This window comes from Rhinolophus sinicus, linkage group LG10 (assembly GCF_036562045.2).
Source record: "Rhinolophus sinicus isolate RSC01 linkage group LG10, ASM3656204v1, whole genome shotgun sequence".
In the NCBI taxonomy this organism is placed as follows: domain Eukaryota; kingdom Metazoa; phylum Chordata; class Mammalia; order Chiroptera; family Rhinolophidae; genus Rhinolophus; species Rhinolophus sinicus.
Window position 1 is genome coordinate 13,761,874 of NC_133759.1, and position 23,547 is coordinate 13,785,420.

General features: G+C 54.3%; 3 protein-coding genes across 11 annotated transcripts in view; 1 reads left to right on the plus strand and 2 right to left on the minus strand.

The window, feature by feature from the left end:
- Window positions 1-3,783: 3,783 nt before the first annotated feature.
- Window positions 3,784-9,110, minus strand: MYD88 (MYD88 innate immune signal transduction adaptor). Of its 3 annotated transcripts, none has more exons than XM_019727620.2 (5): window positions 7,360-9,110; window positions 6,359-6,493; window positions 5,781-5,961; window positions 5,504-5,595; window positions 3,784-5,227 (listed from the first exon to the last, which is right to left on the minus strand). In XM_019727620.2, exons 1-5 carry the CDS (start codon window positions 7,685-7,687, stop codon window positions 5,073-5,075), a joined length of 891 nt encoding a protein of 296 aa, XP_019583179.2. In that variant the 5' UTR covers window positions 7,688-9,110; the 3' UTR covers window positions 3,784-5,072. The 3 variants fall into 3 exon arrangements, with proteins under 3 accessions (XP_019583179.2, XP_074168713.1, XP_074168714.1); XM_074312612.1 differs by having other exon boundaries at window positions 5,067-5,227; window positions 5,800-5,961; XM_074312613.1 differs by having other exon boundaries at window positions 5,067-5,227; window positions 5,504-5,546; window positions 5,772-5,961.
- Window positions 9,111-9,237: 127 nt separating this feature from the next.
- ACAA1 (acetyl-CoA acyltransferase 1) lies at window positions 9,238-18,893 on the plus strand. The gene is made up of 12 exons (XM_019727619.2): window positions 9,238-9,556; window positions 9,741-9,834; window positions 10,798-10,855; window positions 12,753-12,832; window positions 13,123-13,165; window positions 14,921-15,019; window positions 15,990-16,070; window positions 17,209-17,399; window positions 17,526-17,705; window positions 17,937-17,992; window positions 18,100-18,245; window positions 18,551-18,893. The coding sequence occupies exons 1-12, from the start codon at window positions 9,380-9,382 to the stop codon at window positions 18,624-18,626; spliced, it is 1,281 nt and encodes a 426-aa protein (XP_019583178.1). The 5' UTR covers window positions 9,238-9,379; the 3' UTR covers window positions 18,627-18,893.
- A 118-nt stretch (window positions 18,894-19,011) lies between these two features.
- DLEC1 (DLEC1 cilia and flagella associated protein) overlaps window positions 19,012-23,547 on the minus strand; it is a 57,278-nt gene continuing 52,742 nt past the window's right edge. For 4 of the 7 annotated variants that reach the window (XM_019727615.2, XM_019727616.2, XM_019727613.2 and 1 more), the window contains 7 exons: window positions 23,359-23,453; window positions 23,043-23,127; window positions 22,640-22,918; window positions 21,400-21,561; window positions 19,751-19,904; window positions 19,377-19,500; window positions 19,012-19,293 (listed from right to left, as the gene is read on the minus strand). In XM_019727615.2, the coding sequence (XP_019583174.2) occupies window positions 19,137-19,293; window positions 19,377-19,500; window positions 19,751-19,904; window positions 21,400-21,561; window positions 22,640-22,918; window positions 23,043-23,127; window positions 23,359-23,453 (1,056 nt within the window). In that variant the 3' untranslated portion in view covers window positions 19,012-19,136. Of the gene's footprint in view, window positions 19,294-19,376; window positions 19,501-19,750; window positions 19,905-21,399; window positions 21,562-22,639; window positions 22,919-23,042; window positions 23,128-23,358; window positions 23,454-23,547 lie in introns of those variants that run through there. The other 3 variants (XM_019727618.2, XM_019727614.2, XM_074312605.1) reach the window with 2 other exon arrangements.

Sequence of the window (23,547 nt, forward strand, 5' to 3'; positions counted from 1 at the left end):
CTTGTGATCTCCATGGCTTTTGATGAGAAATTGAAATTGTTTTCATCATTATAGAGAAGGTGTCATTTCTCTCCAACTGCTTTCAAGATTTTTTATTTGTCTTTAGTTTTCAGAAGTTTGACTATGATGTATCTGGCATGGATTTCTTTGGGTTACCCTGTTTGGGATTTGATCATTTTCTTGTATCTGTAGATTTATATCTCTGCCATATTTGGAAATTTTTCAGCCATATTTACTTGACTACTTTTTAAGCTCCACCTTCTTTCATCTCTTCGTTTAGAACTTCAGTGACATAAACATTAGATATTTTCTTATAGTCCCACATATTCCTGAGACTTAATTATTTTTCAGTCTATTCTCTTTGTTGTTCAAATTGGGTGATTTTAATAACCAATAATAACTAATATATGGTCACATGTGCTTCATATAACCTTTGTTATTTTTTCTCTTTTAACTGACTTAAGTATTTAAAAGCAAATCCCAGGTATTATATCACTATACTTTAGAATCTCTGAATTTGGACACTTTCTTACATAACCACAATGCTATTATCACACTTAAAAAAAAATAGTGATAATTCTTTAGTAGCATCGAATTTCCCCAGTTGTCCCAAGTATGTCTTTTTTTCAGTGATAAGATACACATAAAATTTACCATCTTAACCATTTTTTAATTATACAGCTCAAGGAGTGTTAAGTACATTCACATTGTACAACCAATTTCCAGAATTTCTGTCATTGTGTAAAACTTAAACTCTGCACCCATCAGATAATAGCTCTCCATTCTCTCTTCCCCCAGGCCCTGGAAACCACCATTCTATTTTTTATCTCTACAAATTTGACTACTCTAGGTACCTCACATAAGTGGTATTATACAGTATTTGTCTTTTTGCAACTATTTCACTTAGCATAATGTCCTCAAAATTCATCTATGTTGTAGCATATGTCAGAATTTCATCTTTTTAAAGATGAATAATATTCCATTGTATGGATAAATCACATTTTGCTTATCCATTCTTCTGTCAAGGGACACTTTGGCTATGAATATGGGTATACAGATATCTCTTCGAGACCCTGCTTTCAATTCTTTTGGTTCTATACTCAAGTGGAATTGCTGGATCATATGGTAATTGTTTAATTCTCTGTGAAATTGCCATACCATTTTCCACAGCAACGGTACCATTTTACATTCCCACCAACAGTGCAAAAGGATTCCAATTTCTCCATATCCTTGCCAACACTTGTTATTTTCTGTTTCTTTTTATAGTTTCTATCTTAATGGATATGAGATAGTATCTCATTATGCTTTTGAGTTTCAGTTCCCTAATGATTAGTAATGTTGAGCATATTTTCATATACTTATTAGTCATTTGTATATCTTCTTTGGAGAAATGTCTATTCAAGTCTTTTGCCCATTTTTTAATTGGGTTGTTTGTTTTTGAGTTATAGTTTTGAGGTCTTAACCTCCTTTATCAGATATATGACCCACAAATGTCTTTCTATAATTGGTCTCTTTGAACCAGGATCCAACAAAGCCACACTATGTTAGTATATTTTATTATATAATCTGGAGGAAATCCCTCTTCCTGTTTCTGTCCCATCATTGACTGGTGGCAGAATCCAGGTCATTGTCATATAGATTTGTAGTTTTGTATTTAACTTTGCTGCTGCCCTCCAAAATTTCCTGCTTTTGCCTTTGAAAATTACAGCAGTGGATTTTCCCTATTGAGAACCTCCAAACTGAGGTTTTCTCAGTTTGGAGGTTCCTCAAAATATGAAAAATAGAACTAATTTATAACCCAGTAATTCCACTTCTGGTATTTTTTAGAAGAAACCCAACATCTTTTTTTCAAAAAGACATGCATCCATATGTCCATTGCAGCATTATTTACAACAGCCGAGATATGGAAGCAACCTAAGTGTCTATCAATAGATGAATGGATAAAGATGTGGTACATATATACAATGGAATATTACTCAGCCATAAAAAATGAAATCTTACCATTTTCAACAACATGGATGGACCTAGAGGGTATTACGATAAATGAAATGTCGGACAGAGACAAATACCATATGATCTCACTTATATGTGGAATCTTAAGAATAAAATAAACAAACAAAATACCCCAGAAACACTCATAAATACAGAGAACCAACTGATGGTTGCCCAATGGGAGGGGGGTTAAGGGGCTGGGTGAAAAACGTGAAGGGATTAAGAAGTACAAATTAGGCGGTCAAGATGGCGCAGTAGGTAAATGCTACACTTACCTCCTCTCACAGCCACATCAAAATTACTACTAAACTACAAAAACAACCATCATTGAGAATTGCCTAAAATCTTGCTGAACTGAAGCCCTACCACTAAGGACATGCGAAAGAAGCCACCTCAAGACTGGTAGGAGGGGCAGAGACATGGAATAGACAGGTCCCACACCCGCGTGTGACCATTAAAAATTGGGAGGGATATCTTGGCTGCAGAGGAGTGAGGGGTCCCAGCCCCTCCCCAGCCCAGGGTTCTAGAGCCAGGGAGAGACGTTCCCATAAATTCTGGCTGTGAAAACCAGTAGAGATTGTGATTGAGTGAGATGGAGGGCTGCATGAGTCCCAGGAGCTCCTCTTAAAAGGACTGTGCATGGACGTACCGCTTGAATCACTGGCTCTGAGCTTCAGCGCGGGGGCAGCAGCTGGAGAAACAGCAGGGACGTATGATGGGGAATTGAGTTGTCCAGCTTCATGACGGGCTGGAGGGGAAGCTTTCTCTTGGATGGAGGAGCTGGTGGAGGCCATTGTTTCTTTGTTGAGCCCTCCCCCTTCCCTGCGTGCAGACGCAGGTGGCCGCCATATCTGAGTCTCCATCAAGTTGGTTAACAGCATTTGTTCCCCACACCATGGTGAGTTTGAGACCACGCCCCACCCAACTTTCGGGCACACCCAAGCAACTTCCACTGGCTTTTTTGTACAAACTACCTGCCTTGGCTCATGCTGCAGATTTTCCTAGGGTCTCTCAAAGGAGCAGCATCTGGCTCGAGCGTGTCCTGTATCTCTGGTTGAGCAGCCCTAAGCCCAGCACTAGCTGCAGCTGGCCTTGGTTCGCAGCTTGGCCTCTCAAGGCACTTCCAGTCATGGCACAGCATGGAAGGAGGCCTTCTGGGGATACCTTTGCGGCTCCTGCCAGGTGGCCCCCGGTGGGACACTGGCCTATGGCTAAACTTGATCTGCAGCGGGTCCCCTCCCAGGTGGTCCTGGGGCTGGCACCCCAGCGGCCAGCTTTGAAACAAGCTGGAGTATCACCCAGCCACCTCCAAAGATGACACAGCCAAGGGGCAGATTGGGCAGGCACCAGAGCCCTGCTGAGGCAGATCGTGCTCTGCAGGGTCAGCCCCTGCACCACAACTCCATTAGTCAAGGCCAGTCCTCACAACCAATGAGTCTGGAGGTCAAACCCTCCCATTGACGTGCAACTAGATCAGTGGCTGGAACAGAGGTTCTTCCAGACTCTCCTCGGAGCCTAGAAGAGCAGCCCCTGCCCAGTGGCTAGGCCAGCACCCAGGAGCATGGCACAGCCCAAGGGAAGACCAACTTGGTGGAGGCAAGCAGTCTCCACAGTGTCTGAAGCCGAGGCTGCCATTCCAGGTTCTGCCCGCAGCCCTGGTGAGGAGGGGGCCAGCCTTCAGGAAGCCCTGTCAAACCCACCGGAACCTACCCAGTGAGCCCCTTTTTCTGACCCAGGAGCCTTATCCCGTTATTGCTTCTAAACTCCTTCAGACACAAATGAAACCTGCTGTTCCCAAAGTAGAAAACTCTTTATTATAAAACCAGGATACAGAAAGAGAAATGACAAATACAGGCATTTCTCAGCTCTTTGAAATTCTCACAATACATACAAAATAGGTGTGAGACACTTTGTAGAAATTGTTGTAAAATACTCCCCAATATAAAGTGGAGATAGGTGCATGGTAACTAAGTGCTTCACTACGATTGTGCAGGGGGGCCTCCAGTCCCTCCCCAGACCCTGAGGAAAGGTACGTTGCTCCCACCCTGGCTAGAGGTGGAGCAGAGAAGGCACCCATTTTCTATTAGATTTAGGGTCCTAGGTTCTACCCTGGGACAGAGACCTGAGACCATGACATTTTCTCCCCAAAGGAGAGCTTGACGTTAACTAAGGTACAAATCCCCCAGGGAGGGAAACACAGCTGTGCGGGAGCTGACTTGCCGTGTGAGTTCAAGCAGCCCTCTTCCTTGCTCTGCGTTTCACTGAAAGTGTAAATGCTGGCGTATTTGGTCCTTTCTCGAGTCTGGTTTCAGTGAAGTGAGAAGAAAGAGAAAAGCAATAGAAGAGGGTCCTATCTTTGTCCAGTGGTAGGACTATCTCACCCAGCCATACCTGGGCGTTGTACCCAGGGAAACGCGTGCATGGAGGTGTGTGAGTGTGTGTGTGTGTGAGTGTGTATGTGTCTCTGTGTTTGTATGTGTCATGTGCCCACAAGGTTTGGGGCAGGAGGCTCTTGTGTGGTCACCTGCTGTAAACTGGTCCCAGCAAACAACTGTAAGGCAATCAATTTACAGAAGGTTGATGGGAAAACTCTGTGTAGGAGGCCCAGGGAGGAATGTTTCCCAGCAGTGGTCAACGTATGGAGCAGCTCTTTCTCAGCCAAGATGTCTCCCCAAGAGAGCCAGAACAATGCCTCACCATTTCCTACAGTGATTCAAACATAGCTACTGCCTGTTCTCCCACCCTACTCAGTTCTCTAGTGGAAAAACTAAGGTCTAAAATGTGTGGACAGCTCAGAGCTGCCTCCGCTGGTCCACTTGTTAGTCCCAGCTGCCTCTGGTTTTCAGTGTCCTGGCTGATAACCCAGCAAGTGGACACACTTACAGCCACTGAGTCCATGCAGGATGGGAGATGCGATGTCCAGGTCTGTACCACGGCTGCAGATGTCTCTGTGGAGTTGGTATCTCCAAGAATTGCGAGGCAAGTGGAACACAGTCCCCCTACAACCACAGGGGGTGGCCGGGCCAGAAGTACACGTACTGGCGGACAGACATGCACACCCTGGGGTCCCAGGGCCGTCTTCAGGGCAGGGACAAGGCTTTGGCAAGGCGAGTCCAGAACCAGGATTTGGTGCAGGGGTTGGTGTAGTCGCAGACAGTGATGAACCGCAGGATGCTGGGGAACTCTTTCTTCATTGCCTTGTACTTGACAGGAATCAGTCGCTTCTGATGGGCACCTGCAAGCCACGGGGTATGGAGCTGGCACCAGGCCCTCACCCCACAGTAGGGTGGGACCAGCCCCCAGCCCAAGGGTTAACAACAGCCCTCCCCCAACTAAGCACCTCAGCACACATTCACGCACAAGAAAAGGCACTCGTGCACACACACTCTCAGGTGTGCGGAGACCCGCAAGAGTTCCTCAGTGTTGCATCCAGGGCCCTTGGTGAGGGACAGCTGGCATCCTAAGGCCCCGACCACCCACTGTGCTGTGGCAAGGGCAGAACTGAGCTTACCTGGAGAGAGGCTGAGCGCAAACTTAGTCTGGAAGTCACATTCCTTGCTTTGCAGGTAATCATCTGAGACAACCACCACCATCCGGCGGCACCTAGGGAAGAGTGGGCAGGGTGCAGGCTCTGTGGCGACCCAGGTTAGCACACTCCCAAGGGACAGCCCAGGGAGGAGCCCACTGTGTCCAGACTAGACAGGGCCCAACTGGGAGAATCCCAGCATCTGGATCCCTGGGCAGGGCTTTATGTACCCATCCACTCGCCCCCTGGCCGCCTAGCCAACCTCTTCTCAATGAGCTCACTGGCGATAGACCAGACACAGGTGCCAGGCAGGACATCGCGGTCGGACACACACAACTTCAGCCGATAGTTTGTCTGTTCCAGCTGCTGGATCATCTCCTGCACAAACTGGATGTCGCTGGAGCAGTAGCAGATAAAAGCATCAAATCGCTCAGGCATTTGCCCTGGGTGCGGAGCACAAGGGTGACAGTCAGAGCTGTGCAGGAAGGCTGGGCAGAAGCCCAGCCAGGAGCCCCCAGCCTAGGCAAACCTAGTCCTGGACCCTAAACCACCCCTGAGATGACACTACTTAGAGAAAGTGCCCTTCCCAGGAGAGGAAGGATGAGCACCTCCCACCACTCCCAGCCCTGGGCCAAGCCCTGAGTTGACCATGAGACAGGCACATCATTTCATGAGAGTCTCATACCCACCCAGAGGTAGGCCTATTATTATTCCCATTTCTTAGAGGAGGAAACGGATTCAGAGAGATTAAGTGACTTGCCCAAGCTACTACAGTCCGTCTACTTTCAATATCCATGCTCTAAACACCTCTGGCCCAGGGGAGCAGTATTAGGAACTTACCCAGGGGGTCATCAAGTGTGGTAATACCCGCCATCTCCGCTGTCCGAGGGACGCTGCTATCTACAGCGGCCACCTGTAAGGGCTTCTCAGACTCCTCCTGCTGCTGCTTCAGAATATACTTTTGGCAATCCTCCTCTGTGGGAAAGAGACAGAGTATGGTAGGCTCCCCAGGGGTGCCCCACACCTCTACCCACAGTGGGTCCAGCCCCTGTCCCACCTCCATGGCCATGTTGTTTTCCAGGGCTTCTCCAGCCCATCCGTGCCACCCACAGTTTGATAGCTCTGCAAAGGGGCTCCTGCCTGCATCCTGACCATCCCAAAGTGATAGCAATAGTGTTCTGGCCATCTGGGAAGCCATCACAGCCAGGCTTGTGTCTTTCTGTCCCTTTGCCCTGTGCCTCCCCCCGGCCCCCAACTTCCCAGGCCTCCTGAGAATAGAACACAAGGTCTGCTGCTTCTAGAATCCACAGCTGATGAACAGGGTACTGGGCATGTAAGAAGGGCTCAGGAGACCCAGTGGTTATGTGCAGAGTGAGGGCAGAGGCTCCAACCAAGCAAGATGTGCCTGTCTGTGGGCCATTGTCCCTATGCCTATCCATGTACCTTAGGTGAGTGTCAGCGAGTGACAGGAAGGGGCGCATTTCCCAGGGATCTGAGGTTTCCAAGTTGTCAGCTTTCAGTCCCTCACCTGCCCTGTGGCTCTACCTGAAGCAACCCAGACTGCCACAGAAAACCCCAATTCTGACTCCTAGCCCTACATGAAGGCCTTTGCCTAAGCTGTTTCCCTCCGTTCTCTGCCTGTCCTGGCTTTCACCTCCTTTCTCCAGTCCCTACCGTCCCGGATATTGAAAGAGGGAACTGGCCCCGCAGGGTTCCCCCTCTGCAGGCTGCCAAATTCTTCCCCCCAATTCCCCCAGGAAACGAGGGCCTCTGAGGCCGGTGAAGGTCAGCTCCCTCAGACCCCCACCCCGGGTAGGAGACCGGAAACGGGGCATCCTCACCGATGCTGGGCCCCAGTTCCAGCAACACATCGTCGCGGCCCAGCTTAGCTAACAGCTCCAGCAGACGGCCCACCGAGGCGCCGGGGCGTCCCTGCCAGTCGTCCAGCAGTCTGCCCATGGGATCGGAGTGCGTCTCCAGCTGCCGGATCTCCAAGTACTCGAAGTCCATTTCCTCTGCCAGTGCGGTCCAGTCGGCCGCAACCTGCGTCCGCACATTCAGGAACAGCGACAGGCGGCGCCGTACTCGCACGTTGAGTGCAGCCAAGGGCAGGGAGGACTTCGAGGGGACGGGGGTCGCCGAGCCTGCGCCGGGGACTCCTGCAGCCATGGCGAGCCGCCCTGGGGCTTCCGCGCTGTAGAGTCGCGTCGCCGGCCCGTGCTTCCTCCTTCCCGTAAGGCACCCTACCCTCGGCCCCGCCCCGCGGGTTTCTCTTTCCGAGAAGTGCCGCCCTGCCCTTCAATCTGGAGCACCCATCGAGATGCGGAGGTGGGGGTGCCATACCCCTGCGCTCCGGCCACCGGGAATATGGGATGTGGGAACTGGATACTAGCCTTCTGGGGTCTAAGGAGGTCCACCGACCTGTGCTCGAGGGTCTGGTGCAGCGGGGGAACGCCGACCCTCTTTTGGGGATTGTAGGAAACAGGGGCTTTGCTCTTTGGGATTTGGTTGGTGGAGTCACATCTTTCTACTGGGGATCTGAGGAGTTGATGCGGTTCTGCCCTTAAGGTGGCGGGGAGGGGACAAGGAGGAAGGCATTGGGTCTGCCCCCACCCCACCCTCACCTCCAATCTCTTGGGAACACACAATCCTACTTCTAGGAGTACGGGGAGTCTCCGGCTGTACACTCAGAGGTCGAGGTGGGAAAGGGCATACTTACTGCCTTCTGGAGTCTGAAGCATGCAACCGTCCTGCTCTTGAAAGGTAGAGGTCACACCCTACCCTCCAGGGTTGGGAGTAACAGGGCACCCTGGCCTTCGGTGTCTGGGGGAAACGCAATACTACTCTCTGGGGTCTAGGAGGAACCTGTCATTGGGAGGAACCTGGCCTTGCTGCTTAGGGGTTGAGGGAGGATACAGTCCTGAGCTCTGCTTCATTCATTCATTCAGTAGGTATTTATTGATCACCTACTGTCAAGCATGTTGCAGGCTCCCAGGACACAGGGGCCTTTTCTGACTTGGTGCAAACCCCAGCCTAGTGGTGGAAGTGGGTACTAATCAAATCACCCAAAATGACTGTAAAATTGGTATATGATGCTCTCTCCAGATGAGAAACTTGTCACATCTCGGCACCTTTCTATAATCCATTCTCCTGCCGCCTCAGAATCCAAAATTCCTTCAGTCTTCTCGAGAGACTTCCCAGGACAGCCTAAGCATGTCGAGGTAGGACTCTGGGGCGTCTCGGAATTATTTAGGTCTCCCACTTCGGATCCTGGGACCCAGGGACAGCGGAGAAGACTAGGAAGAGGAAAAGGGGTTCGAGTCCGGACCTTCTCCTTCCCAAGCAAGAAGCGGTGGGCCATGCTCCCGGCGGTCCCGCCTTCTGTTTGGCGGCGGCCAGTGGGTAGGGGTGTAGGTGAAGGGAGCCCAGGCAGTAGCGGAATTTGCTTTAAGGTAGCAAGAGGACTCCAGTAGTACCGCCTCTGGTTTGGCAGCAGGCGGGGCTGCAAGTGGAAAGGTTTCCCGTCTGCATTCCTGGGCGGGGCTTCAGAAAGGTCCACTTCCTGTTTGACAGCCGTAGGCCGCGGCAGGCGGGACTCTGATCAGAAAGACTCTCGGCGATGACCGCGAGCCCTGCTTTAGATGGTTTGGTTTGCGGCGGGGGGCGGGACATCAGGCAGACTCGCCTTCTGGTTGGCTTAGGGGGGAGGTGGGCGGAACTTTGCGTCGGTCCCGCAGAGCTGTGGGCGGTGTATAGGCTTCTGGGTCAGTTGGTGTGGTTCCGCGCCTGTGCAATCGGCAGTCTGTTGGCTCTAGCGCTTTGTTCCGGGCCGGGTGGAGGTCTACGGGGTCCGGCTGCGCGATGCGGAGGCTGGAGGTGGTGCTGGGCCACCTGAACCGGCGGCCTGATTCGGGCCCGCAGCCGAAGCTGCAGGCCGCGCCGTGCTGGGGTGGCGCTCTGCGGGAGTCGGCGGACGATGTGGTCGTGGTGCACGGGCGGCGCACGGCCATTGGCCGAGGGGGCCGCGGAGGCTTCAAGGTGAGGCCATGGGATCCGTCGTCGGGTGTGAGATGGCCCCTCTGTTCGATTCCTCTCGGCGCCAGAAGTGGCTGCGTTCCCGAGCTGTGATCTCTATGGGGTGGGAGTGGGGGCGAGTAGCAGGGGTCCTGGGACCTCGTGCACCGCCGGCCTGGGGTCACTGCGGCCGCACTTCCCCCTGCAGGACACCACCCCCGACGAGCTTCTCTCGGCCGTCTTGACTGCAGTTCTCCAGGACGTCAAGCTGAGCCCGTCCCAGCTAGGAGACATCTGCGTGGGTGAGCTCGCTATCCAGGCCCTATACTTGGTCCTCTTCGCAGTCCTATCCCGCTAAAACTCTCCTCAAATACCTGCCTATCCTCCAGGTACTTTCCAGATGTTTTCACGGAGGGGAATGTCACACGCAGTTGAATTTGATTACGCCTCCGCCTCCGGGCACTTTCCATGCCCCTCCAAGCACATTCTGCATGTTATGGTAGAAAGCAGAGCTCTCGAGTGACAGACATTCTAACGCCAGGGTACTTGGCACAGGGGTTTGAGGACACCCTAGCACACAGGAGACTGTAGGGTTCTCTTCCTATCCTGACATCCGATCGCTGCCACAACAGAACAGAGGGAACATCAAACATCATCTAGTCCAACCCCTCACTTACACATGGAAAAACTGAGGCCTGGGGAATTGGCAGAACTTTTCGCGTGAATCCAGGCCTCTTGACCATCAGTCCAACCCTTTTTCCCCACTCCCAGTCCTCTAGCCTCAAAACAAAATACCATAATGTGGCAAGAGTCATCAAATACTGTAGGTGCCACCTCTAGGTGGGGAAATCAGTTCCACCTAGGAGAGAAGCAGAGATTGGCAGAGGACACTGGTGGAGGTGTGCATTTTCAGATACTCATCTCTGTAACTGACAGAACCAGTTCATTAGACTTCAGACTTTGCATTGCATTGTTTCTTCCTTTCCATGTTACTTTTAGAGGTGGGCAGCCTGCCCAGTGTGTGTTGATTTGGAAAGGCAGGGTGCATGGGCAATGGAGCTTGGGACCCTCAAGGGCTGGGTCTAGTGTATGACCAGGACAAACTGCTGAATAGCTGCTCCAGGCCTTGAAATTCCAGAGAATCAAGTGAGCCTGCTGAGGGCTCATGCTTCTGAAGATCTGGAATGTCCCCTCTCTGCTATTCACAGCTGTACCTTAGTGCCCAGACCACCACCTGGCACTGAATTAAGTTTTGTTGTCCACAGGAAATGTGCTTCAGCCAGGGGCCGGGGCGGTTATGGCCCGCATCGCCCAGTTTCTGAGGTAAACTTGAACAGTTCTAGCTCTGGGTGGGCCATTTTGACTCTTGGGTGGGCTCAGGCCTCAACATGTTGATGGGGGAGGATCAGGTTGGACACCAGACCTAGAGGCAGCCAGAGTCCTGGGCACCCACGCTTGTGAACCCTACCTTTCCCCTAATTTGAAGGGAACATGTGTTACCTGGCACTGAGCCAGGACAAACAGTCTTTGGGACTAGAGCAAAAGATCTCTGACCTGATTTTTAGCCAAGTCAGCTTGTTGCTTGCCTTTTGTAAATACTGGATGGACTCTGTCCTCTTTTGCCAGGTAAATAACCAGGTAGGAACACTGAAGGGTGACAGTGAGCTTTTTCGTGCCAGTTGAACAAGCTGAGGCCTCCAGGTATATCCCATCAGCAGAGACTTGGGGACAGGGCAGAACCCTGAGGGCGGCCCCGGTAAACGTGCCCTTCACCGCTTGCTGTCCTAAGGCAGAGGAGGAGTGTTTAAACTAGTCTCATGTGTCGATGTAAGAACCACTTAGTTCTGTTTGTACTCCCAGCTGCATAGAGAATGGGAACATTAGCTAGTGTAGGAACAGGAAAAGCGACAAAACCTCTAGGGACTAGGAGAGGTTCAGACTGCTCAGCCTGGAGTTCAAGGACTCCAGGATCTGGCTCCAGACTTACCTTCCAGCCTTATCTCCCAGCTGCCTCCTCACCTTGACTCTTCCTTTTTCATCCCTCTATTCTCTACGCTAGTCATTCTGTCCCCATGGAGTGTTGTCCCTACCTCTTCTCTCTGCCCTAGCTAACCTTGCCCAAACACAAGTTCCCCATTTTGGCCAGAGTTCCCCGAGCTCCCAGGCTTAAAACGAGTGCCCCTGCCTCTCCAATATGTGCTTCCCTGTGATGTGCTCTGCCATCTTACTTTATTTCCATCTCTGCTAGTTACTCTTTGTGTGTTGATTGGGTGTCCTCTTGGGCACTATATCATGTCAGCATCCCTCAGGAGGTGTCTTGTACTGACTAAGTGTTTAGTGAACACTTGGTGGGTTGGGTGTAGAGGTGGTAACTAGGCAGTAAGGAGTTAGGGGACCTGGGAAGGGTTAAATAGGCTGCACGGGCCTAGGAAGCTATCCACCTGAGAGGGTCTCAGCAGAGCCTGGCCTGGGCACTAGCTAAGGTGTTCCCAACCCTGGCTGCACACCAGAATCGCCAGAGTTCTTTGACTCCCTGAGCTTGAGTCCATGGGTTTGGTGAGGGTCTGTGATTTCCCCAGGGCTTTGTACCCTTGGCCTGGGCAGGTTACATCAAAAGGGGCAGCCCCACCCTTCCAGGCCAGGGACCAGGGTGAGAGCCTGGGGGAACCCACCAGAACAAGGGATGATAGAACACCTGGTATACCTCAGGTTCTTTGACCAGCTGGGAGCAAGTTTTCCAGAGACAAGGGGAAGAGAAAAGGTTAGTCATATGGTTATTAGTGAGGCTGAAGAGTAGGGATGTTTCTGGCCCCATCCTTTAGACATTTCTTTCCTCTGGTTCTGCCCCAGCACGAGGTCCTCTTCTCTGTTCTTTGGGGTAAACAGAGATGTAGAGTTTTCATTTCTGAATCTTAGAGGGAGAGTAAGAGGATCGCTATGGCTGGCCCTATGCTGGCCCTGGTCGAGGAGAACCACAGGATGGGAGGGCATGTGCTTCTGGGGCGCTGGGGAGCAAGCGTCTGGAGAGATGGGGTCTGCCCAGTATGTATCTGGCCTTGAGTGGGAGCAGGGCTATTGGATTGGGTTTGTTCCCTTGGTCTTTCTACCCGGCTGGTGGGGCAGTCATATTGGCCAGGAATACACACAGCCTGCTTTCTGTGAGATGGGAGAGCCTGGTAGGGGAGAGGGGCTGACTCTATGGTCTCATCTTCTGTTTCAGTGACATCCCAGAGACTGTACCTTTGTCTGCTGTCAATAGACAGTGTTCTTCAGGGCTCCAGGCAGTGGCCAACATAGCTGGTAAGTTGTGACTGGGGGGGGTGCCCATTGCTACAGCCTGGCCTTAGTCCTGGCTCCATGAGTTTGTGTCAGCAAAGTTTCTATCTACTGGACAAGCAATAGGGATTTCTGAAAGGACTCTAACCATAGAAACATAAGGCTACCCCCAGCCTTTTCTGGACACTCCCTGGGTCTTCCATCTCTGATGCTGGGGCTGAGTCCCACTTAGAGACCAGGTAGGGAAGAGGTTCCCCTGTTTCCAGAACAGACAGACTCTGCTGAAGGATGTTTATGAAATGCTTTTGTTGCAGGTGGCATCAGAAATGGGTGTTATGACATTGGCATGGCTTGTGGGTAAGAATTTCTTTCTGCCAGAGCTTATTAACCAGCTTGTAACAATAAAACTAATACTGACCTCCTGAGTTCTCAGAGGCCATGATTTCAGGATTGTCCCCTTTAGGATTAGCCCCTTTAGGCAGCTGACTGGGAGAAGGTTAGAGAGTTCCTACAAATTCAGCTTAGTAGCCCCCAGCTCTGGCTGCTCAGGAATTGCTCACACCTCTCAGCACTAATGGGGAGAGGAAGTTGGCTTTTAAAAGCTTTCTTTCTTGGAAATCTGGTAGGCTGGAAAATGTGGCCAAGTATTAGGAAAAAATATAGCTCTTGGGTTTCGTTCTGTGGCCCTAGTTGATTCATGCTGCTGCTGTTGCAGTTTTGGTTCCCCAAAGCCAAGGACAGCTGCCTACTGTATAACTAGTTTATTCATTAGACCCCTGCCCTGGTCCAAGGTGGAAACTTCTGGCTGCCTACCTTGTTCTGAGGGGCATGGTCAGAGCTGTGGTGGTTTGGTCACTGTCAGCTGCAGCTCCATCTTTGGCCGCAGCATATGCAGCTGCACAAGTTGGATTGGGCAGTGCCCCCAGAGAGGGTAAGGGCATTGTGGCCCAGGCTTGGGTGGGCATCTGGTGCTGAGAGGGCAGGCCAAGCGAGGGCTTTGGTAGGTCCAGGGAGGCGAGCAGCTCCAGGGTTTGCTCCCTCTGCCCTTCGGTTCCTCTCGATAGCGTTTCTAGACTAGAAGCATTGCTGGGCCATCTCAGGGCTGTGCCGACTGGCACCGGGTTGTGTCTGCAGCTGTAATAGAGCCAAAGCCCACACTGCAGGGACTTTGGCTGGCCAAGGGCTACTGCCCTGTCTGCCCTCTGATCCATCGCTCATGTTTCTCTAGCTCACTGGGGCAGGGAGGAGTATGGGTAACTGGAGGAGAAGGCTGGGCCTTCAGAGTTTCTTAGAAGGCATCCGAGGTCCCCAAGCAGGTTAAAGACCACGTTACTAGGGTATTAAGGGTCTGGGCCAGGACTGTCGCCCACATCACGGGCTGACTGTCCCCCGTAGGCTTTGATCATGCTAGTTGGGAGTGGGTTCTGGGGCAAGACTACCTAAATTTGGATCCCAGCTGAGTGACCATGGACAAGTTACTCAGCCTCTCTGGGCCTCAGTGTCTTCATCTATAAAATGGTGATTACTACTGTGGCCCTTTCGAAGTTGGTGAGATTAAATCGAGTGATAACAGCCAGCACTCTAGGGCTTACATCATGTGACTGACACTTTGAAGCACTCTAATACCTGAAAAGTTTTTAAAATAGCACTGGACACATGAAAAATATTTGGGTGGAGTTTATGTGTCATCATCCCTTGAGGCTTTTTGTTCCCCTACCTCCTCAGAGCCCTTTTTGACCACACTAAACTGAGATCTCGTCTTCTCGCATCTCCTTGTCTATGCAGGTCACATCGCTCTTTGATCTGCAGCTTTTAAAATACTTATCTTTTTTCTCCTCTGAATTTGTGGTCCCTGAGGGCAGGGCCGGGCTTGTTGGAGGTGTTTTCCCCTCTGTGGCTGACGCCAGGCTGATGGGCTGCAGTAGCAGCTACCTTTGAGAAGCAATGGGACTGTGGGATGGGGGTGGAGGTAGAGGCAGGGCTCAGCAGCCTGCACCCCAGCTCTGCCCTGCTGGCCAGTGCCCTGCCCTGGTTTCCCTGGCTATTAACCAGCACTTGCCAGATGCACAGCTATCCTTGGGGGAGTCTTGCTAGTGATTACCTCCTTCTTAGGGTGGAGTCCATGTCCCTGGCGGACAGAGGGAACCCTGGAAACATTACTTCGCGCTTGGTGGAGAAGGAGAAGGCCAGAGATTGCCTGATTCCTATGGGGTGAGTGTCCACCTGTAGCTGTGTGCCTGTGCCCCCTCGGCCTCCTGCCTTGCCAGGAGCAGGGGCATGGGAACTTGGACCATCTTGTGACGAGCGGTGCCAACCCAGGCTTCCTGCTTTTGGGCGTGGACTGCTCTGCAGAGACCCTGGGGATGGGACTTGCTACTGCCCCTGACTTCCCTTTCCTGAGGCCCCCAGGTCCTGTCTGTGCCTCTGGGTTTCCAAACATGGCCCAGCCTGTCACTCCCACCCTGAGGGGCTCAGTTACACAGGGATGATGGCAGCTGTACCCCAAAGTCTTGGAGGCCTAGAAAGTTGAGGATGTGGGAAGCTTTTGCTTACCTGACGTGCTGGTGAGGGAACTTCGGCCCTGTGAGATGCAACATCAAAAGTGGGTTGTGTTTGCATAATACCAGAGCTCTGTTGTCATGTCAGGGAGCTCCCAGGGTCCATGGGCAAGGAGTCCTGGCTCCACTTGAGGTTCAGAGAGGGGCAGTGCCCTGGCTGCCTCCACTGCCAGTGCCCATATCTCCCAGGGTAGCCTATAAAGCCAGAAGCCCAGGCTGGAAGGCCTACCGGTGGCTCTGGGTTCCTGAGATGAGGGTAGGTGCCAACCCTGGTGAGCAGAAAGCCTAGGTGTGGCCTTCCCAGAGGGGACTTGAAAGTCCTCATCTCCCACGTTGAAGCAGTTTTCCTGAGGCATAGAAGCTGGCCCGTTAGTGCCCCACCCATACCCTCATCTGCCCCTCTTCTCTTCTGGTCTTGGGTGTACGAGCTTCTCAGGATCTGGCTGACTCCCTGTCTGCGCCCCTACATTCAGCCCTGAGTCGTCACTACTGTCTCTGTGACATGGACTGGCCTTCCTGGCCTCCCCTGCCTACAGCCCTGGGTCCCAGACCGTAGCATGGCTCTCCGACTGGCCAGTCCCTGGGCTGCCAGGTTTCACCGCAGTTTGCTGTTTATCTTCTAGGATAACCTCGGAAAATGTAGCTGAGCGGTTTGGCATTTCGCGGGAGAAGCAGGATGCCTTTGCACTGGCTTCCCAGCAAAAGTGAGTGCTGTTTGGCGGGGGCTGTTTAAAGGGCAGAGAGTGAGGTTTTGAGGCTGATCGATGAGCTGTCCGTAGGCTACAGCAAGGCAGTGAAAGCTTTCCAAGCCTCGGGCCTCCCAGGATGGAGAGGTGAACAGGGGCCAGGGCCGCTGTGCCCTGCTAGCACTTCCATGTCCTACTCCTCTCTGTTCACCCTGAGTGTCTTCTCCCTAGTGGGCCTCGGTTTCCCCATCTACTCACTGGGGGGTGTAAGGAGAGCCAGGAGTCGTCTCTACCGTAACTGCTGTGGTTTGGTGATTAGACATGGTAGGCAGGGCCTCCTCTGGATAGCCTGGAGTTTGGGGCCAGTATTGCTGGGGACCCCGGCACCCAGCTTCTGGACCACTCCATGGTCTGGGGTAGCATCCTGAGGCAGGGGCTCAGGCCTCTGGGCGGGGGCAGGTTGAAGCAAGCCCCAGCTTCCCAGAGAGAGGACAGCAAAGGAAGGACATAGTATCCAGCCAGGTGGGCTTCTCTGAGGCAGGGGGGTCAAGTAACCATCGAGAATTTGGTGAAACCTGTGGTTTCGTCCCATGGAAATGCCCCCAGGCACTTACGTCTTGCCTATGATTATTACAAGGATCACCTTAAAATGCTTTGTGATTTTACACTGTTTCAATACTAAGGTTCATCAAGTAGTTTAGTATGTTACTTTAAATAAGCAAAGACTGGCGTGGGGAACAGATGCAATTGAGCCATTGGGATCAAACAGAAAACTTTGTAGAACCCAGGGCCTCCATCCTCAGTTTGGCAGGGAGAGCCAAGCAGGCTTAGTCCCTCTTTGGTGACAGGCTCAAACAGGAGCCACCACTCCATGCCTCCTCCTCCCTTCAAGGCTGGGATTGGTCGGGATCTGAAGATCTGAGGCTGATGGCAGAGAAGGCCCCGTGAGGCCTTGGCCTCCCACGCCCCGGGCCAGGTGGGGATGGTGGGGAACCCACACCAGTCCCTCAGAGCTCCAAGGCGAGCGTGTCCCAGCATTTAGCAGTCTGAGCTTGCATGTCTGCCCCAGTGGGCAGGGGGTGGAGGCAGTGGAGGGGCCCCAGAAAGGAAGGGAATCCCAAGGGTGCCTGAGCCTGGCTGTCCATGGTGCTGGCAGGGCAGCCAGAGCCCAGAGCAAGGGCTGTTTCCAAGCTGAGATTGTGCCTGTGACCACCACGGTCCACGATGACAAGGGCACCGAGAGGAGTGTCACCGTGGCCCAGGATGAGGGTATCCGCCCCAGTACCACCATGGAGGGCCTGGCCAAACTGAAGCCTTCCTTCAAGAAGGGCGGCTCTACCACCGCTGGTGAGACTGGGCTGGGGGAGGGGGAAAGGAAGGGGCCATGTCCATGCTAAGTGTTCTCTGGGAGCTTGGAGCCACCAGGCAAGGTGGACATGGGGGGGCCTCCTTACCCCTGCGATTTGCCTCTAGGAAACTCTAGCCAGGTGAGCGATGGGGCAGCTGCCATCCTGCTGGCCCGGAGGTCCAAGGCAGAAGAGTTGGGCCTTCCCATCCTTGGGGTCCTGAGGTCCTATGCAGTGGTTGGGGTCCCGCCTGACGTCATGGGCATTGGACCTGCCTATGCCATCCCTGTAGCTTTGCAAAAAGCAGGTAAGGTGGCTCCTTCACACCCTAGATCTGGATCCTACCTGGGTCCTACTTCTGCCTCTCATCCTATTGCCGGAGGGGGGTAGTCCTGTGTCTGCTGCAGAGTGAAGGGGGAGCAGACTGGCACCCCTCCCCCAAGCCCTTCCTGACCCCACAGCCAGGACCCATTCATTCATCTGAAAGGGCAAAGGTAAGGGGCCACTGGGTCAGCTTAGGTCTCCTCCCTGCCTGCAGGGCTGACAGTACGTGACGTGGACATCTTTGAGATCAATGAGGCCTTTGCCAGCCAGGTAAGCCTTTGTTTCTCTCCAGTGCCTGGGCCCTGGGCAGCCCAGTTGGAGCCAGTGGTGCAGGGGACAGGGGAGGGAGCTGTAGCTGATGCTCTGCCTCCTTTCAGGCCGTCTACTGTGTGGAGAAGCTAGGAATCCCCCCTGAGAAGGTCAACCCTTTGGGGGGTGCTGTGGCCTTGGGCCACCCACTGGGCTGCACTGGGGCTCGGCAGGTGATCACGCTGCTCAATGAGCTGAAGCGCCGCAAGAAGAGGTGAGGCTGGCTCCCCGTGGGGGTGTCATGGGGGATGCATACATACACACATTCTGAGGATGCAGGGGTGTGGCTTCCCTTTTCTCTGAGAGCCAGCTGTGAAGGGGACCCTGGCCTATACAGGCATCTGCCACTGTGTGTGTGCCTAGGTGGGCAGTCAGGGACCCAACCGCATGCCGTAGATTTGCATCCTCCGTGCCACGAAGGCCTTGGTCCACCCAGCTCCGCCTGGTCTGGGGAGAGCTTGGTGGTGGGGCCTCTTCCCTTTGTACCCTCACCCAGTCAACACAGTGTTGCTTCCACAGGGCATATGGGGTGGTATCCATGTGCATCGGGACCGGAATGGGAGCCGCTGCTGTCTTTGAATACCCTGGAAACTGACGGAGGCGCTGCCTAGACAGTCCTGCCCTGGAGGCCAGAAAGCAACACTACAGATAGGACGCCGTAGGGAAAATCCAGCACTGGTGGCAGCAATGGGCAAATCAAGGCACTTGAGCTAATCTGGAAAATGTGAACGCGATCACAGATGATACAGGACAGGAGTGGGTGAGGTATTGGGTCATCCAGGCCACAAAGGCTTCCATGTAACTCCTGGGGAATAGGCCTCATGGCTGAGGAGTGCAGAGACAGTAAATGTATGTTAGCTTATCTTGGTGGCTGTGGTTTATCCCAAAGGCCAGTTCTTGCCATGCTGGTCTTGCCTCTGCTCAATCTGAGTACTGATTCTCAACCGCCATGGTCTCTAGTGATAAGGCCTATTCTTTATATTAGCTCTGAGGATGTAAATGCGGGGCCTAGGCTGAGACCACTGCCATGGAAGGGGGTCCCTCCATTCGAGGAGCTGCCCAGAGGTTGTCCAGTGTGCGCCCATTCTGTAGCTCTTGGCCATGTTTATTGCCAAAGCTGGGGGTCCAAGGGCAGAGCCTCAGAGCTGGTAGGTGACATATAGCTCTCGTCATAGGAGCCTTGGCCCCGGAGCTGCAGGGTGCAGGCCTTCTCACCGAGCACACCTTCCACCACCAGCGTGGACTCATACAGCTCATTGCTTCTGTGGGCCGCAGGGGACTGAGATTAGGAAGGAGCCCTGGGCCCGCGGGCAGTGACGGGGAGGCTTAGAGGGTCTGGCCGTACCTGGCAGTGAAGAGAACCTCCAGGATGATGAAGGGCGGAGGCGCATTGACTGGTCGTGCTTCCAGCAGTCCACTGCTTGGGGAGACCCTGAAGGCCGCAGGGTCCTTGTCCAGTTCCTGCTGGCCTGCACCGAGGGGAAGGGAGCACACAGGAGGGCAGGCGGCTCCGTGCTCCGCCTCAGGAAGTCCCCTCCCCTCTGATGGGCAACCCTGTGGATCACCTGGGACTGGGGAGCTAGCCATCTCTGCAGGAATTCCCAGGTGGCACTAGCCCTTGGGAGCTAGCCTGTATGGCTAGGGAACACTGAGCCCTTCCTGGGGGTCCTAGCCCAGCCACACTAGGGAGCAGTGGGCAGACAGGAGGGCATGACATACCCATCAGCACAGCCCAGTAGCTCCGGCAGCCGCTCAGGTTCATGAGGTAGACGTCCCGGACCCGCCCCTGGTTCACAAAGCAGGTGCCGAAGTCCACCCAGCTGGTGGAGAGCTGCAGCTCGGGCACGGCCACCGTGGCCCGCAGGGGTACCACCTAGGGAGACAGAGCCTTTAACTTGGTGGGGACCAGGCGGTCCTGCCCACTCCTGCTGGGCTGTGAGCCAAGGTCTCAGGGACACATGGGCCTTGCGGACTCCAAGTACTGACGCCCCTGAGGAGAACACAGGCAGCACCATGGTGGGTGGAAGGGGCGCCGCCATCTAAAGCCAGAGGCTGCTGGTGGGATTCTGAGCAGCTAAAGGGCCAGGAAGGCGCCATCTGCTCCTCCTGCCACCCCTGCCCTGGTCAGGGTCTGGTTTCTGCTGCCTGGTTGGGCGCCCTCCTGCCTTGCCCCTCCCGTAAGGGCCCCAGGGCCCAGCCTCTCTTGGGCTCTGGGCCATCTCACCATTTCTCTTCCCCCCCTTCTTTTACCTCCCCACTCGTTGTTTCTCAGTCTAGTTGTGTAGGACACAGCTCCCTGGCCCATGTGGTATTATCAGCCCTGTGCTCCCCCCAGCTGAGGCAGTGGTCGTCAGTCGTCGGTCATCCGCTCACAGCTGCTCTCACTGGCTGTCAGCAGCTCACAATGGCCACCGGCCACTCATGCTGGCTGCCGACCACTCATGCTGGCCACCGGCCACTCATGGCAGCACACAGCAGCTCATGCCAACCTCCAGCTGCTCACGGCAGCCCAGCTCCAGGGAGAGCTGTTGTTCACAATCTTAGCTGTAGAGGGCAGAGATCACTGGCCCACGTGGGAATCGAACCAGCAACCTCAGTGTTCGGAGCACGGTGCTCCAACTGCCTGAGCCACCGGGCTGGCTCCTTTTCTGTTGCCATCAGGCCCCACCTGTGCCCTGACTGCCCTAGCTCCTAGCAGCACTCCTCCCGCACCCCCAAGTCACCCTCAGACATTGCCATACACATCATACACATACTCAGCCTCCCCTGCCCATGGGTCCAGCAGCTGCCCAAGTACTAGGCTGGAGGGCCCACCTGGCTCCAGTGCGCAAATCTTTTGGCCTCTGGAATCCAACCCCTAGGCCATTCCTTCCCATTCTTCACCTGCACCTTCCAGCTGGGCACCTGCCTGCCTTGGTGTCTCCGGCTCAGCTCCTCACCACAGCCCTGTGATCTGCCATAGTCCACAGAACTAGGCCCGGGGTGCTCTCCCTGGTGCCCAAAGCCCCACACAAGCCCAAGCTGCTCACTGTCCCCATACCTCAGGCCAGTCCCTCGGCCTGATTTTCAATGTAGTCTGCCTTCTCTCTTTATTAAACAGATAAAATAGGAGGCTTCACATGCGACCTCCTCCAGGAAGCCTTCCCAGATTTTCCACTGTACAATCCCTCACCTACTCTGAGCTCCGAGGACACCTAAGGATAAATGACCCTCATTTCTCCCTGGGCAAGGCCTCATCCATGGCAGACTGGGCCCTCAAGGCAAAGGCTGGGGCTCCTCTTACTCTAAGGGACCTGTCAGGGTTTGTCCTTTGACCCCACCAGAACAGTTCTGCCACCCTCAGTGTGTGGAGCAGGCCTGGGACTCACCTGAGTGGTGTGGTTGGGGTACTCCAGGAGCAGATTCTGGGTAAACACCATTTCTCTCTCTCCACTTGCGCTCTGCTGAATGTCCACTCCGGGCAGCATCTGATCAGCCGGGAGCCTCTGATAGGAGAGCAGCTCGAGGGACAGCGAGAAGGACACGTTCACCTGAGCAGACGTGGACGAGGCAGCACCTCAGGCCACTAAAGGCAGGCGGCAGCTCCCCCACTGGAGCTCCATCCTCCTGCCCCGCCCCCCACGGCCCTAGCAGGCCCCACAAGGTACAGCTCAGCCTGGAGCCAGCAGAGCCTGCAGCGCCCAGACTGACCCCACCCTGCCCAGCAAACAGCCCAGCACAGTGTGCCTCCCCCACCAGCACTCGGAGCCCTTCATTCCATAAACACTGTGCCCTGCTCTGTGCCCAGCTCCCACAGGTCCTGAGGGCAATGCCGTGCCTGCCCTCAAGAGCTGAGGGGCTAGAGGGGGAGACTACAAGCCAACCACCCTTTGTCCCCTAGCGCGACAGTGCTGTGGGCAGGCTATACACATCCAGGCGCCCACAGCACAGACATGGAGGTGCACACAGCCAACTACTCACATGGCCTGTGACCTGTCCTCACTCCCGATGCCTCAGAGACCAAAGGTGGCAGAAGACATTCATGTTCCCACTGAGGCCCTGGCCTTCCCAAGACCCCCCCTCCCCTAACTCTGCAATTCCAACGTCCCAGTCTCACTGAGGCCCCATCAGCAGAGGGAAAGTCACGCGGGCACCTGCAGCGCCTCACATGGATGGAAAGATGCAACCAAACCTTGAACTCGCCTGAGCCAGGCACAAACCCGCGTGAGGGCACCACTGTATGCACAGTGGGGGTGCTTAAGGGAATGCCTCAGCCTTGACCTGGACTTTGGCAGAAGAGAGGGGTCTGGTGTGTCGGGACTCGTGTGTGTTCACACTGATAGGTTCAATCCTATCTGCGTGTGTGAGCCACCTGTGCAGAGGGCTGGTGTTTGCTGGAAATGGTGTGTCTTATAAGTTTGCACCTTAGTGCCTGTAAATGCACAGGGCATGGGGGGTGGGGGTGGGGGTCAAAGGTGCAGTTTGGATACAAATATGTGTGTGTGCACACCAACGTGAGGGTGGTATGAAGTGTGTAGTCCTCACTCACACGTGTGTATGTGAGCGCAAGATGTCTGGCCCGGGGAAGTGTGCCCATCCAGGGTGAGGATCGCAGAACCCTCCACTGACCAGCATGTTCTCCTGCGGGTGGAGCACCAGCTGCTTGCCCCCTGCTGCCAACTCCTCACACTCCTGCTCCGGGCCAGGGCCAGGAACTCTGTGGCGGCGGCTAGCTCCATCTTGAGAAACAGAGAAGGGTCTGGAGACCAGGAGCCGGAAGTAGTGTGGCATTTCCGTGGTGTTGGTCAGCTTCAGGTGGTGGGTGGTCACCAGCTCACTCAGCACCTGGGTGGCCACAGGTCGGGGAGGCTGAAGGTACATCTCTCCCCTCTCCTCAAGTCCGTGGCTCTGGGTTGGAGATGAGGGTGTTGGGGGAGGGGACTCGGACTATAAGACCTGTGCCCCAGAAGGGCCTGTAGGGACATCTGAGATCCAGGTACGTTAGCGGGGCCAGGGGGTACAGCACACTCACCCCGGAACAGGGCTGGTCAGGGATGAGGTCACTGGCCTGGAGCCGGAAGTCCATGCCGCCGTCGTAGTCCAGCTCCACACTGAGCCTGCCAGCAACAGGCATCAGGGGGCCAGGCTGGGTCTCTGGGGTCTCTTGGCTGCCCCCACTCTGCTTATCTGGCCCTGCCAGCGTTTCCCTGGGCTCACTTGCTGGCTTCTCCTCTCTCCCATTCCTGTCATCTTGCTCCCAGAACCCTGTCTGGTCCCCACTAGTGCCCAGTAAGGATGCTCCCCACAGGGGGGTGGAGGAGGGAGGCCGGGAAGCCCAGCCAACTCACTGTGCAGTCCTCACGTAGCTATGCAGGTCCAGCCTCAGGGGTCCCACAGCAAAGTGCTGCAGGCGCCTCCTCCTCCCTGGAAGCTCCCTTTCCACCTGCCGAGCCCAAGCCTGGTTACTGGCAGTCTTTGGGATGGGCAGGCAGTGTGCTACCCAGGAGAGAGGCAGTGGCTGTGGCCCCGCCCCAGGC

What these genes read in the sequence shown, in the direction of transcription:
- MYD88 (XM_019727620.2), bottom strand. Translation starts at nt 7,687, where the DNA reads ATGGCTGCAGGAGTCCCCGGCGCAGGCTCGGCGACCCCCGTCCCCTCG. An exon ending in GGAACTGGGGCCCAGCATCG is followed by an intron (nt 6,494 to 7,359) that starts GTGAGGATGCCC and finishes TCTTTCCCACAG; the next exon opens with AGGAGGATTGCCAAAAGTAT. An exon ending in AGTGAGCTCATTGAGAAGAG is followed by an intron (nt 5,596 to 5,780) that starts GTTGGCTAGGCG and finishes ACTCTTCCCTAG; the next exon opens with GTGCCGCCGGATGGTGGTGG.
- ACAA1 (XM_019727619.2), top strand. Translation starts at nt 9,380, where the DNA reads ATGCGGAGGCTGGAGGTGGTGCTGGGCCACCTGAACCGGCGGCCTGAT. An exon ending in GGCAGTGGCCAACATAGCTG is followed by an intron (nt 12,833 to 13,122) that starts GTAAGTTGTGAC and finishes CTTTTGTTGCAG; the next exon opens with GTGGCATCAGAAATGGGTGT. An exon ending in GGGCGGCTCTACCACCGCTG is followed by an intron (nt 17,400 to 17,525) that starts GTGAGACTGGGC and finishes ATTTGCCTCTAG; the next exon opens with GAAACTCTAGCCAGGTGAGC.